The 14,262-nt window shown below is 63.1% G+C and overlaps 1 protein-coding gene across 2 annotated transcripts; it reads left to right on the top strand.

Annotated features, from left to right (window-relative positions):
- The first annotated feature begins 260 nt into the window (after nt 1-260).
- ARHGAP4 (Rho GTPase activating protein 4) lies at nt 261-14,242 on the top strand. 2 transcript variants are annotated; one of them, XM_047764775.1, is made up of 22 exons: nt 261-410; nt 3,883-4,090; nt 4,166-4,328; nt 4,522-4,584; nt 4,844-5,059; nt 5,362-5,490; nt 5,576-5,797; nt 9,201-9,302; nt 9,424-9,615; nt 9,710-9,794; nt 9,978-10,005; nt 10,234-10,336; nt 10,944-11,004; nt 11,105-11,182; nt 11,278-11,412; nt 11,530-11,635; nt 11,740-11,973; nt 12,064-12,137; nt 12,225-12,408; nt 12,521-12,613; nt 12,947-13,040; nt 13,696-14,242. In XM_047764775.1, exons 1-22 carry the CDS (start codon nt 344-346, stop codon nt 13,927-13,929), a joined length of 2,871 nt encoding a protein of 956 aa, XP_047620731.1. In that variant the 5' UTR covers nt 261-343; the 3' UTR covers nt 13,930-14,242. The 2 variants fall into 2 exon arrangements, with proteins under 2 accessions (XP_047620731.1, XP_047620729.1); XM_047764773.1 differs by having other exon boundaries at nt 12,207-12,408.
- Nucleotides 14,243-14,262: the final 20 nt, after the last annotated feature.

Raw genomic sequence — 14,262 nt, 5'->3', positions numbered from 1 at the left:
CCTTCTGGAGGTTGGGGGGAAGATGGCACCTGGGGGCTCTCACACCGGCCCTGGCTGCTTGGGCACAAGGCCGCCCCGGTGGTGCGCGGGCCACGAGGCCCGGCCACAGTGGGAACTCCTTCCCCCCACCCCCACGCTCAGCCCCAGGCAGGGCAGCGGGTGGCGGCAGTGCCAGCCCTGGGCCGCCCCGCCCCCCCAGCCACGCGGGGGGGGGGGGGGGGAGGGACGGGGCGGGGCGGGGCTCCGCGCAGGGTGCTGGCTGCTGGGCCCCAGGTCCCAGCGCCGGGCCCGCTCACGGCCGCGTGGGAAGAGCGGGGCTCGACGGCGCGGCCGCCGGGCGGCCATGGCCACGCACGGGAAGCTGCGCCGGGAGCGAGGGCCGCAGGCCGAGTATGAGGCGCAAGTCAAAGGTGAGAGGGCGCTGGGCGCGCTCGGCCTGGCGCCCTGCAGGAGGTGTTCTTGGGGGAGCCGGAAAAGTCCCCCAGAGGGGCTGGGGGAAGGAACCCGAGCCGCCCGCCCGCCTGCCTGCCTCTCCACGGCCGCCTGCAGTTTCCCCTGCCTCCCTCGCCCCTTCTCTCCCTCCCCGCTTCTCCCTGCACCTCACCTAAGGAGCCCAAGGAGGGAAGGGGACATCCACCGGGTGCACCAAGGTGCCGCCCAGAGCGTGGCTTTCTAGCCTCGGGGGAAGCCGAACACCTTGGCTTTGCTGGGGCGGGAGTGGGTGGGTAAGGGCGTCCTGATGGCTTTGCCCTCAGACCGCTCCATTCCCTGTAGCCCCGTCCCTCTGCCCTCCCCCTGGGCACCGAGGTGACTGCCTCAGCGTTTGAAGGCCACTGTGTCGGGGTCAAGCCAGGGCCGGGAATCTGGGCCTCCTGGAGAGTAGCCCTCCTTGGGTTCTGATAAACACTCTGTCGCATCGCATGCAAATCAGCTTCTGCGGGTCTTATTCAGGGCGTGGTGACTCATACAAAGGGAAGAAGGCAGCAGCCAAGCACCAGCAGTTTGAGGCCCTAAAGTTTTCTGGTGTCTTCAGACGCACGACCTCCTGTATCGCCCCTGAGTGGCTCAGTTTTACCAAGGAAGGAAATCGAAGCTCAGAGAGGAGCAGTGACTTGCTTGGGGTCACACAGCCCTGTAGTTCACAGGAGGTAGAGTCAAATGACCCCTGCGTTTCCTTCCAGTCCACAGATGCAGGTTCCAACGTGATTGTCCAATGAAAGCAATTTACACCAAAATATGCTCCAGTCCTCCCCGGAGGGGACTTTGTGCAGGGCGAGCCAGCTCTCCAAGCCTTGCCTGCACCATTTCTCAGCTGGAGAGAGTGACCCCCAGCCTGCACCCCCCCCCCAAATGTCATGAGGCCGAAGGACTTGGGAGACTCTTCAGTCAGTAGATACGGGGCTGTCCATTCACACTGAAAAACTGGGGGCTTGGGCGAGGCTGTCCTTTAAGATGCTCCTTGCCTGCCCTGGATGTCTAGTGACTTCAGCTTCTGTTCCCTGTTCCCCTGCCCCCCACACCGGCCAAAAGAAACTTCCTACTGTGCTAGCAAAACAGGATCGCTCTCCTGCCACCCTAGCTTCTGAAAGGTCAGCACAGCCGTGGTTTGGGAGGCCATCTTTTCTGCTTTGTTTGTCAGCAGAAGTGAGACTGAATGCCTCGCTCACAGGAAGTGCTGGGGGGCCCCGGGCTCGGCTCTGTGGTTCAAGCATCCGTGGATTCCATCCTTCCTTTTGACAGACGGGCCAGGCCCTGAAAATACAGTGCCGAGCAAAGGAGAAGCAGCCTTGCTCCGCACCGGCTCACGGGTCTAGCGGGGGAGACAGAGCGTAAACAAGCTATCACACCATTCATTTCAATTATGATGAAAAGCACCGTCGTCGAGGGAAATCGCGGATGTCGACAAAGGGGGTGGGAAGAGGACCAGACCTAGCTGGTGCGGGGGGTCAGGGAGGGGTTCCCCGATGAGCGCGTCCGAGCTGAGAGCTGGACTCGGACGGGGCCTAGAGGCTGCGGAGTCCGAGAGACACGGACGCGCATCTGCTCGACCCCAGCCGGCAGGCAGGTCCCAGTCCCCGCCCAGGCTTGGTTGCATGCCCTGAAGAAGAAACCCAGCGATGTGGCGTGCCAGCCGGCCACTCAGTGCTCTCAGTTGTCTTAGGTTCCCAGGGGAAGGTGACATCTTGGAGCCCTCTTGGAATGAAATGAAATTAACTTCTACCCCAAAAATGTTACCCTGATTCAGTGAAGACTCTCCTGATACAGGTGGCATAGAGCCCACCCCAGCTGACCCTGGGGCCTGGCCTCGGCTTAAGGAGCCTCCGCGTGGGCTTCACTTGCTCCGTGGAAAGAGTGCCCCCCCTTGAGTCATTGCACCGAAAGCGCGGGGGCGGTGGCCGCTGGGCGTCTCACTGAGCTAGTCCCAGTGATGGATGGGGGTGGGGAGGCCGGGGCATGGGTTAAGCCTGAGCCACATCTTGGGGGCCTGGAGTCAGGGAGTCGGGGGGAATCAGAGAAGGGGGGATGCTGGGCAGGCAGAACCCATGCCGGCTGCCACCTGCCCCGCAGCCCCAGGAAGTCACTGGATTTGGGGCCGAAATCCACGTGGTGCCAGCGTCCCTTCCAACAGCCACCCTGGGTCCTGCCACTTCCTGCCTCCTCCCAGGCCGACCCCTGGTCCAAGCCCCTGACTGTCTTTTGCCTGGACTGGTGCCGTAGCTGCCACCTAGGCTGGGCACATTTCCTCTGTCACCTCCCTGCGGCAGCCCAAGGGAGCCCTGAGCACGAAGCCAGACCGCAGGGCTCGGCTGCTGGGGCTCCCTCTCCCTCGGGGTCCGGGGGGGGGGAGTCCGGCCCCACCATGGGCCCGGCGCCGCCCGCATCTCTGACCACCCCCCCCGCCCACGTCCCCTCCAGCCTCCACTGTCCCCTCTGCCTGAACACTGGTCCCCCGGATGTCTCTGTGGCCCCTCTGTCACTTCCTTCAGCTCTCTGTTCCAGTGTCACTGGTTCCTGTCCACCTTCCTCTGGAAGCACCCCTCCCTGCCCCCCACCTCCCGCTCTGTTGTCCCCCAGCTCCCACCCCAGGCCCGACATTCTGCCGAGTGAAGAAATCCATTCATTTCCGAGATTGGTAATGTTGCTCCTTTACGAGTTGCCGAAGCTTGTCATTCAGGCGGTTCTCTGCCTTAGGTCTGTGTGGGGAAAGCAGTATTGCCAAATCGAGCTAGTGATAAGGCGACAAAAGCCAGCAGTGTGGGGGCCCTGGAGGGCGCGGCTCTCTCTGTCGGGAGGCGGGGGTTGGGGGTGCCCTGGGGGTGGGTAAGTGGGAGTCGGTACTGGGGACAGAAAACAGACCAGCTGCCTCGGTCTTGTCACTGGCAGCCCTGGCCCTGGGGCTGAGGCCGCGACTTCACTGCAGGTTTGGCCGAGCGCCATGGCGGCCAGCCCAGCCTAACTGGTTGTTTGCAGGGGAGGCCACCCTGCCTGGTGTCCGGGGCACCCAAGGGGCAGGAAGTGGCAGGGGAAGCAACTTGGGGGCTTTCCGGGCCCCCAGGAAGAATGGGAAGCCCCAGTGGGGACGGGCCCGCTGGGGCCGGGGCAGCTCTGCGGTCCCACCGCCCAACCCGCTCCTGCCCTCCAGGGTCCGCCGCGGTTGGGACTAGCTGCTGCCCTCTAGCCTCAGCCCAGAAGTCCCTTGCCTCAGGCCTGGCCCGAGCCCAGCTGGACGGCTCTGCCTGGGTCTCCTCCCCGGAGACCCAGGCCCTCGCCCTCGGGGCAGGCAGGACAGCAGCGGCTTGTGTCTGCCTCCCCCCCCCCACCGCCCGCCCGCCCCAGCAGGCCCTGCCCCGGCCTGAGGCCCGGTCCCCCGTCCCCCTGCAGAGATGCGCTGGCAGCTGGGTGAGCAGCTGCGCTGCCTGGAGCTGCAGGGCGAGCTGCGGCGGGAGCTGCTGCAGGAGCTGGCCGAGTTCATGCGGCGGCGTGCCGAGGTGGAGCTGGAGTACTCCCGCGGCCTGGACAGGCTGGCCGAGCGCTTCTCGGGCCGCGCAGGCCGCCTCGGGGGCAGCGGCCGGGAGCACCAAAGCTTCCGGTGGGTACCGGCCGGTGGGGTGGCCGAGGCGGGGCCCCAGGCCCGCTCCCGGTCTGAGTGGCCCTCTGCCCCCAGGAAGGAGCCGTCCCTCCTGTCGCCCTTGCACTGCTGGGCTGTGCTGCTGCAGCAGACGCGCCAGCAGAGCCGAGAGAGCGCGACCCTCAGCGAGGTGCTGGGTGGGCCCGTCGCCCAGCGCCTGAGTCACATCGCGGAGGACGTCGGGCGCATAGTTAAGAAGGCAAGGCCCCCCGTCCTGGCCCGGGGCACGGAGGTGTGGGCGGCCTCAGGGTCTAGCGAGCCGGGAGCCCCTGGCTGCTCAATGCAGAGGCCCTGGGCTGCCCCCACCCCCCCGGGGCGGCGGGCAGAGGGGAGCAGGTTGGAGCCTGATGCCCAGCGGGGGCGGTCCTGTGCTCACAGCCGCTCCTCCCCAGAGTAAGGACCTGGAGCAGCAGCTGCAGGAGGAGCTCCTGGAAGTGGTGTCAGAGCTTCAGACGGTGAGAACGCCGCCGCCGGGCCTGCCGGGTCACAGGGAGGCCAGCGCGCCCGCCGCATCTCCCCGAGCCAGGCTCGAGGTGGAGGACGAGGCGTGCCCAGGAGACACCTGCTTTTTCAGGGACCAAGAGCACCCTGTCTCCCGCTCTGGGCCCTGGGCGGTCGGGCTAAGCGCTCGGGTCGGAGTCCCAGATGGGCTGGTGGGGGGCGGGGGGACCGGCTGCCTTCAGCAGGGCGGTCCGGCCCTGGGCCTCGCTGCAGGCCAGGAAGACGTACCAGGTTTACCACACGGAGAGCGTGAATGCCGAGGCCAAGCTCCGGGAAGCCGAGCGGCAGGAGGAGAAGCGGTCGGGCCGGAGTACTGCCACCGCCGCTGCGGCCGCCGCCGCCGCCACCGCCGCCTCCGCGGCCACCAGCCCCGAGGCAGGGCCCCTCCGCAAGAGCTCCGTCAAGAAGGGAGGGCGGCTAGTGGAGAAGGTGGGCCTGGGGGGGCACCCGTCTGTCGCCCAAGGCTCTGGCGCCCTGTCTTTGTCCTTTGTCATGAGTCCTCAGCCCTGGGGGGGGGGCAGCAGGCAGGGCTGGCTCTGGAGGGATCCCGCAGCGCGGGTGGCAGGCAGAGGGGCAGGAGGCCAGCCACCAGGCCTGAGTGGTCAGACGGCCGTGGGGCAGCATCGGGCGGAGAGAGCAGGGGCAGGGGCGTGGGGGTGGGGGCTGCATGGGAGGCGGAGCAGGGGCAGCCGGCTGCGTGGTGACCCTGGGGCTTGCGTGGCTCTGGGCAGCGTCACGCCAAGTTCTTGGAGCACAAACTCAAGTGCACAAAGGCTCGCAACGAGTACCTGCTCACCCTGGCCAGTGTCAATGCTGCCGTCCGCAACTACTACCTGCAGGATGTCCTGGATCTCATGGACGTGAGTGCTGGCTGGCAGGCGGGGCCGGGGCCCGGTGGCCTGGTACCCGGAGCCCACGCGAGCTGCGTCCGCGCTTTCTCCCCAGTGCTGTGACACAGGATTCCACCTGGCCCTAGGGCAGGTGCTCCGGAGCTACGCGGCGGCCGAGAGATGCACTCAGGCCTCCCAGATGCAGGCCCTGGGCAGCCTGGAAGAGGCAGTGGAGGCCCTGGATCCTCCAGGGGACAAGGCCAAGGTGCTGGAGGTGCACGCAGTTGCCTTCTGTCCCCCGCTGCGTTTTGACTACCAGCCCCACGAGGGGGATGAGGTGAGGGTTGCTGCCTGCCGCTTGAGGCAAATGGCTTTGTGTTTTCTGGTCTTCACTGTGACGGCAGGTGAACCGAATGAATTTCGTGTTGCTGTGGAGTTGAAACTCCTGCATTCAGCTCACTTCCCAGACCTTCATTCAATAATGGCTTCAAGGCAAATGGAGCCCAGAGTTTTCCGCAATGGCTTTTGAAGCAAGCAGGTCCCTTCTGCCCTTGAGCCAAGGGACGCGTGCCGCTCCCCACCCCGCTCCCCACAGTGGCAAGATGCCAATAGTTCTCGGGCCACTGCTAGGTGGTATATGGCTGTCCGTGTACTCTTCTTGTCGTGCTTCTGTGTATGTTAGACATTTTATGATGCAAACTTGGGGGAAATGAGCCACTCAAGCAATACCATATAACCAGGCATCTTTTTTTTTTTTTTTTTTCCCACCGCACCTCCATGCACAAGTTCCCAGGCCAGGGATCCAACCTGAGCCACAGCAGTGACAACACTAGGTCCTTAACCTGCTGAGCCTCCAGGGAACTCCTAAGGATGCTTTTTCCTTGCATCTTAACGTTTTGAGGTCATATTACTCCTCTGATAATTTCCTTCCCTTCGTCTTCTTTTCTCTTGCTTTCAAGAATTCTTTTGTCGTTGTTCTCTCTTTCAGGGCCACATCAGTGGCATGTGGAGGTTCCCAGGCTAGGGGTTGAATCACGGCTGCAGCTGCTGGCCTGTGCCAGAGCCACAGCCACCCCAGATCCAAGCTGTGTCTGGACCTACACCACAGCTCATGGCAACGCCGGATCCTTAACCCGCTGATCGAGGCCAGGGATCGAACCTGCCTCCTCATGGATCTTAGTTGGATTCGTTTCCGCTGAGCCACGACGGGAACTCCAAGAATTCTTATAATCAGATATTCGATCTTGTGGGTTAATTATCTCATTTCCTTTTCTTTTTCCTATTTCTCATCACTATACCTTTTTTTAAAAATGATTTTTCTTTTTTCCATTGTAGCTGGTTTACAGGGTTCTGTCCATTTTCTACTGTACAGCAAAGGGACCCAGTCACACACATCTGTATACATTCTTTTTCTCCCATTATCCTCCATCAGGCTCCATCCTAAGTGACTAGATTGAGTCCCCAGTGCTACACAGCAGGATCTCATTGCTTACCCACTCCAAAGGCAATAGTCTGCATCTGTGAACCCCAAGCTCCCCGTCCATCCCACCCCCTCCCCCTTCCCCTTGGCAACCACAAGTCTGTTGTCCACGTCCATGAGTTTCTTTTCTGTGGAAAGGTTCATTTGTGCCGTATGTTAGATCCCAGATATGTCATTACTATACCTTCTAATACTGCTTTTTTGGACTCTTTTTTCCAATGCTTTGTTGACTTTTTCTTAAAAATTTTACTTTCAGGAGTTCCCGCTGTGGTGCAGTGGGGTAAGAATCGGGTCGCCGTGCAGGTACAGGTTCAATCCCTGGCCTGGTGCAGACGGTTAAGGGATCCGGCATTGCCCCAGCTGTGGCGTAGGTCGCAGCTGTGGCTCAGATTCAATCCCTGGCCTGAGAACTGCCATATGCCACTGATGTGGCCGTAGAAACGAGAGTTCTGCTTGGTTTTCCAAATTCCTGTTTAAAATAACCCTTTGTTCTTATTTCCTGGGTACAGTGTCTTCTCAGATCGTTCTGAAATGTTCCTTTTTTTCTCGACACTGCCCTCCTTTTTCTTGCTTTGATCTGTCTTCCCGTTTAGAGCTCTCCCTCAGATGGCTGGCAATTCTTGGCCATCCGTTTGTATTTAAGAGACGGGTTGGGGATTTGACGTGTGTGACGGAGCTTGTCACAGTGGGTTTCCTCGCAGGGTGGCTGGGCGAGGGGCACCCATACCAATGGGGAACCGGGGATGGCTCGGTAAGCGGGTGCTAGAAGGACTCACAGGACTTGGGCGAGGGTTAGGGGACTCGGGGGAGGGGCTTGGCTCTGGCTTGGATGCTGTCAGCAGGCAGGCGTAACCATGACCGGGTGTCTTAATAAACCTTATGGAGAAGACAGAGCGGGGGCGAGGTGAGGCTGGCTGTCATCGGGGAGGACGGCACAGTCACAGACGGACGTTCGGGCACTGCTGTGGCTTGGGCGAGGTTCTTGTTTCGGTCTTCGCCCGTGGCTCTGTCTGATATTGATGCTCTGTGATGTTCCTTGTGTCCAACAGGGTGACACCAAGGCGCAGCTGTGAGCTCCCGGCCGACCCCGGAAGGAGGCAGCCGCTTTGCTCTCTCTCATCAGTGGGGAATTTTGTCTTAGTGTCCCTGAGTCCAGAATCTCTGTGGTTTATCCTTTCCAGAGAGTAAATCTCTAGTTTTCTGCTCATTGTGTAGGTTTGCGGGAGTGGGTCTTCGAATGTCTCCTGGAGCCTAGATAGAAAATGTACGGAGGTGGTAAATGTGTGAATTCACATTGCTGGGCAACAGTCACCACCATCTTTCCCCAGAACTTAAAAAAATTTCAATTGTATTATTTTATTTTATTTTTGTCTTTTTAGGGCCGCACCTGCAGCACATGGAGGTTCCCAGGCTAGGGGCCTGTCCAGTCGGACCTGTAGCCGCTGGCCTACGCCACAGCCACAGCAACGCCAGATCCTTCACCCACTGAGCGAGGCCAGGGCTCGAACCCACCTCCTCAAGGATGCTAGTTGAGTATAGTATAGTTGACCTACAGTCTTGTATTCGTTTGTTTCTGTCTTTTAAGTAAGTTCTTTGTATCGTTTTTATTAGATTCCACATATAAATGATATCTTGGGGTCCTTGTCTTTCTGTCGGACTCACTTCACTCGATATGAAAATGTCGCGGTCCCTCCATGTTGCTGCAAATGGCATCCTTCCCCACTGTCCCCATTAGACACTGACCCCCCTCCCCCTCCCCCAGCCGACTTTCTGTCTCTAGAAATCTGGCTGCTCTCGGGACCTCATACAGGTGGAATCATATCTTTGTCCTTTTGTGAATCACGTTCCATTGGGTTTACTTCCACTTTTCAAGCTTTTTTTTTTTTTTTTGTGCTTTTTAGGGCCTCACCCGCGGCATATGGAGGTTTCCAGGCTAGGGGTGGAATGGGAGCTACAGCTGCCGGCCTATGCCACAGCCACAGCAATGTGCGATCCTTAACCCACTGGGCGAGGCCAGGAATCGAACCCGCAACCTCGTGGCTACTAGTTGGATTTGTTTCCGCTGCGCCACGACTGGAACTCTGAGAGGTGTTTTGAGTAGCACTGCCGAGAACATCCGTGCACAAGTGTTGGTGGCACGGGTGTGCTCTTCTTCTCGGGACGTCGTCCTTGCCATGCTTCAGATCTGAACATGTGCCCCGGAGGCCTGGGTGCCCGCTGCCCAGCCCAGCCCTCAGCCCCCGGGTGCTGCTCTGTGCAGGTGGCTGAGATCCGGGTTGAGACGGAGCTGCGGGATGAAATTCTGCCCAGAGCTCAGAACATCCAGAGCCGCCTGGACCGACAGACCATTGAGACAGAGGAGGTGTGAGGGGCGGGAGACGTGGGGCCGGGTGGCGGTGGCGTCCGCTCTCCCTTCCTTCTGACCTTGACTCCCTGGCCCTCACCCGTCCCTTCTTCCTGCCCTGGTGCCGTCCCCTCCCCAGGTGAACAAGACGCTGAAGGCCACCCTGCAGGCCCTGCTGGAGGTGGTGGCATCGGAAGACGGGGACATGCTCGACTCCTTCCAGGCCAGTCCCTCCACCGAGTCCCTCAAGTCCACCAGCTCGGACCCCGGTGCGCGGCAGGCCGGCCGGAGGCGGGGCCAGCAGCAGGACACGGAGACCTTCTATGTCACGGTGGGAGGCGGCCCGGGAGGGCGGCCCCGGGGTGGCAGGGGGAGGGGCCGGAGCTGGCGCTAAAGCTTTGGACTCTTCTTGGGGCTCTTTCCAGAAACTGCAGGAGTACCTGAGTGGCCGGAGCATCCTCGCCAAGCTGCAGGCCAAGCACGAGAAGCTGCAGGAGGCCATTCAGCGAGGTGGGCCCCGCTCCCGGCCCCCGTGGCCCCTTGCTCGCCGCCCCTGCCGCAGCTGGGCTCTCCCGGCTGGGACGTCCTCTCTGCCCAGCGAGGGCCGCAGCCTGGATCCTGCCCTTGGCCCTGAGGCTGCGCCTGGCCCTCCACGGTGCCCTGAGGGACCTCATGGCGTTTTCTCCTCCCCAGGTGACAAGGAGGAGCAGGAGGTGTCTCGGTGAGTCCTTCACGAGGGCCCCGTTCGTCCTGAGGCCCTGCAGCGTCCCTCCCTCCTCTCTTTGGGGCCCAGCTCTGCTGTTCGGTCCTCCGTGGCCTCAGTTTCCCACTCTGCCCGGTGGGTTCTGGAAGATCCGTAGAGCTCCAGCATCCTGTCTGGCTGGGCGGGGGGTCTGGGCAGCCTATTCTCCATGCCGGTCCCCTCGGAGCCAGCTCCTCTTCACCACAGGACCCAGTACACACAGAGAAAGTTCCAGAAGAGCCGTCCTCCTCGGCCCAGCTCCCAGTATAACCAGAAACTCTTTGGCGGAGACATGGAGAAGTTTATCCAGGTACCTGTCCCTCCGGCATTGTGCTCCCTGTCCAGCCCCAGGCCACCTCCGGGACCAGCCGCCGGGCTCTTCCCGGCTGGGGCCCTTGGGAACGTTTTTAGGGCTGAGGAGTTGACTGTAACACTGGGTACCAGCCAGGGAAATAAGGGTAGCAGGAAAGATCAGAAAAGAAGAAACAGGAGTTCCCACCGTGGCTCAGTGGTTAACGAATCCCGACTAGGAACCATGAGCTTGCGGGTTCGATCCCTGGCCTCGCTCTGTAGGTTAAGGATCCGGCGTTGCCGTGAGCTGGGGTGTTAGGTCGCAGACGCGGCTCGGATCCCGCGTTGCTGTGGCTGTGGTGTAGGCCAGCGGCTGTAGCTCCAATGAGACCCCTGGCCTGGGACCCTCCATAGGCCGCGGGAGCGGCCCTGGAAAAGGCAAAAAATAAATAAATACGTAAATAAATAGCATATTTGATGTAAGGCACGGCCTGCCAGAGCACCCGGGAGGTTGGACAGCCAGGCGTGAACCTCACGGGCCCTGCTGTCCACTGGGTCACGCTTCGTTAAGGGAAGACAAAAGCAAGCCAGTGACAAGACGGGACCCTCTCTGTCCCTGTCCCCAGAGCTCAGGCCAGCCTGTGCCCCTGGTCGTGGAGAGCTGCATCCGCTTCATTAACCTCAACGGTGAGTGGACCTGGGCCCTCCTGCCGCCACCGCCAGCCTGGCGCCCATCCTGGAGGGCACCCAGGAGACTCAGCGCCACCGGCTCTTGGTCTTCCTGCAGGCCTGCAGCACGAAGGCATCTTCCGAGTGTCGGGCGCCCAGCCCCGGGTCTCCGAGATCCGCGACGCTTTTGAAAGAGGTGGGGACCGACGGGGCGGGCTGGGTGGGGCGGGGGCGCTGGGAGAGCCCGTGTGACCCACCATCCCCTTTCCGCCCCCGCCGCGTGGCGCTCAGGAGAGGACCCACTGGAGGAGGGCTGCACGGCGCATGACCTGGACTCGGTGGCAGGGGTGCTGAAGCTCTACTTCCGGAGCCTGCAGCCCCCGATATTCCCCCCAGACCTGTTTGGAGAGCTGCTGGCTCCTGCCGGTGAGGCCGGGCGGGGCCGAGGCCCGGGGGCGGTGGGGGTGGGGGGGCTGCCCGGCGGCCGTGGCCGTGGCCATGGCCCTCACGCCCTTCTCTCCTGGCTGCTGGCCTGGGCCGCAGAGCTGGAGGCCCCGGCAGAGCGCGTGGAGCAGGTGAGCAGCCTCCTGGCCCGGCTGCCTGGACCGGTGCTGGTGGTCCTGCGCTACCTCTTCACCTTCCTCAACCAGTGAGTGCTGCTCGGGGGCGGGGGGCAGGGGGCGGCCCAGCTGCGGGCGGGGTGCCGGGGCGCCGGGGCGGAGAGCCCCCCGCCTGACCAGCGTGTGCCCCCAGCCTGGCCCAGTACAGCGACGAGAACATGATGGACCCCTACAACCTGGCCGTGTGCTTCGGGCCGACGCTGCTGCCCGTGCCTGCCGGGCAGGACCCGGTGGCCCTGCAGGCCCGGGTGAATCAGCTGGTGCAGACGCTCATCGTGCAGCCCGCACGGGTTTTCCCGCCGCTGTCCCTGCTGCCCGGGCCTGTCTATGAGAAGTGCATGGCGCCGCCTTCTGCCAGCTGCCTCGGGTAGGCGCCTGCTGCCCCCGGGAGGGAGGGCCAGCAGCCGAGGGGCCAGCCCTGATCCACTCATCCTCCTCCCTCTGCTCTGGACCTCAGGGATGCCCAGCTGGAGGGCGCAGCCGGGGAGAACGAGCCGGAGCTGGAAGCTGGGACCCTGGCGCAGGAGGATGGTGAGGGAGCCGGACAGAGGGCCCCACCCCGACGCGGCCCAGGGTGTCCGCTCCGAACCCCTCATCCAGGTCCCCTCTTTTGCGCAGACCTGGAGGGCGTTGTGGAGGCCGTGGCCTGCTTTGCTTACACGGGCCGCACGGCCCAGGAGCTGACCTTCCAGCGCGGGGATGTGCTGCGGCTGCACGAGCGGGCTTCAGGCGACTGGTGGCGGGGCGAGCTCGCCGGGGCCCGGGGCCTCATCCCGCACAAGTACATCACGTTGCCTGGGGGGTGAGTGAACGGCGCCCTGTCCCCCGAGTGCCCGTGACCCAAGGCCTGCGGTGGCCCAGAGTGACCCCAAGCCCAGAACGAGCATTCTAACCAGCCTGTCTTGCTGACCCAGGGCAGAGAAGCCTGCCGCGGGCCAGGGGCTGCCGGCTGCCGGGGAGCTGGCAAGCGGTCCAGAGGGTCTCCCGGCCCTGGACTTCATCCCGAGGTGAATCAGGGGGAGTTCTCGTGGGGGGCTTGGGTCAATGCTGGGGCAAGGGTTCGATCCCTGGCCCGGGAACTTCCACATATCTTGGGTGTGGCCAAAAAAAAAGACAAAAAAAAAAATTAGAGGTGAACAAGTGGAAGATGTCTGGCCCCTCGGGAAGACCCCTGCCGGTGGCCTGCTTGCCCACCCCAGGCTGGAGTGGGTGGGGTCAGGCTTTTGCCACGTGGAGAGCCCGGCCCCGCTGTTCCCCTCCCCTCGGCCACGCCCTGGGCTGGGAGCAGCCGCTGCCAGGCAGCGTAGGGACTCCCCTGGCTCACTCTCTGTGCTCTGCAGGCCAGAGCCATGCACCCCACTCGGGGGCCCCTCTGGGCACAGACGGCACTGCTTGGTCCCAACGTCCCCAGAGCGACACGTGGAAATGGATAAGGTGAGAGCTGGGACTGGCTGTGCGGCAGGCGCGGGGCACTTCTCCGGTGGGGGGCGGTCTCTGCTCTCCCTTCTGAACCCGAGTCTTCCCTTTTGAGGTTCCAGTCTGACCTTCCTGGCCTGAGACCTGCTGGCCGGGCCCAAGCTAGGGAGGGCGGGGCAGGGTAGAGGGGTCTCATGTTGGTTCCTGAGCAGACAGTGGTGAGCAGCGTGGGCCAGGGGCTCCCGGGCAGTCTCCCAGACTGGCATCAAGAGCCAGGCTAGGTGACAGGTGGTGACATGGCAGGCACTTGGCGAGCCGGGGAGGATGAAAGGGACAGATGGAAAAGAGGCCGAGGGAGGCAGCTGACAGGGGAGCCGGGGAGAGTCGTGGTTCTCGCTGGATGTGGCCCCGGCAGCGGGCGCAGGCTGGGGAGACCCGGCTCCCTGCTCTGTCCGCTGGGCCCAGCCACCACCTCCAGGGGAAGCCCGGACGACAGTGTGACCACGAGGACAGAGTGCAAGGGCACGCGGTGTCCTGGGTGTGGCCCAGTGTCCAGGCCAGGGAGCCGGAGGGCACCTCGCTCCTGGGCCCGTTGGCAGCACTGACCTGCGGAGGGGCCTGGCCAGCCGGGGGGCCGCTCTCACCGGATGCCCTCCCCGCCTCCTCCCGCCAGGCCGTGGCGCAGACCATGGACTCTGTGTTTAAGGAGCTCTTGGGGAAGACTGCTAGCCGGCAGGGCCTCGGGCCAGCGCCCACCAACTCCCCTGGCCCTGGGCCCCGCAGCCCGAAGCCCGCAGCCTGCAGCCGCCTGGGCAAGAACAAAGGCTTCTCGCGTGGCCCTGGGACCCCAGCCTCACCTTCGACAGCCCATCCCCAGGGCCTGGACTCCCTCCTCAAGCCACATTGAGGTGTGGCCAGCCTCCCTGCCCCAGGCGGCCGCCGGCGAGACTGGCCATGCGCCCCAGGCCCTTTGCTTCTCCTTGGTCCCGTCGTCGGGCACGCCTGCTCACGACCCTTTGCAGAGAGGAGGACACAGCTGCCCTACCACCCCCCCGCCTCCCCCGCCCTGACTGAGGCCCCCCCTGGGAGGCAGCCGAGGAGGGAGGCTGGGAACGGGTCCTTCCCGGGCTTGGCTGTGACGGTTCGTCAGCCGAGGGCACCTGCCCAGTGGGGGGCGGTGGGCGTTGGTGACCATTCATAAAGTCCTGCGCATTACTCCCCATGCGAGCCAGTTCTCTGT

This window comes from Phacochoerus africanus, chromosome X (genome assembly GCF_016906955.1).
Source record: "Phacochoerus africanus isolate WHEZ1 chromosome X, ROS_Pafr_v1, whole genome shotgun sequence".
Taxonomy (NCBI): domain Eukaryota; kingdom Metazoa; phylum Chordata; class Mammalia; order Artiodactyla; family Suidae; genus Phacochoerus; species Phacochoerus africanus.
The sequence above is the reverse complement of the archived record's forward strand: the minus strand, read 5'-3'. Positions and strand labels throughout refer to the sequence as shown.

Coding starts and splice junctions, on each gene's coding strand:
- ARHGAP4 (XM_047764773.1), top strand. CDS start 344: ATGGCCACGCACGGGAAGCTGCGCCGGGAGCGAGGGCCGCAGGCCGAG. Junction 9,616..9,709: donor CGGAGACCTTCTATGTCACG/GTGGGAGGCGGC, acceptor GGCTCTTTCCAG/AAACTGCAGGAGTACCTGAG. Junction 10,337..10,943: donor ACATGGAGAAGTTTATCCAG/GTACCTGTCCCT, acceptor CCCTGTCCCCAG/AGCTCAGGCCAGCCTGTGCC.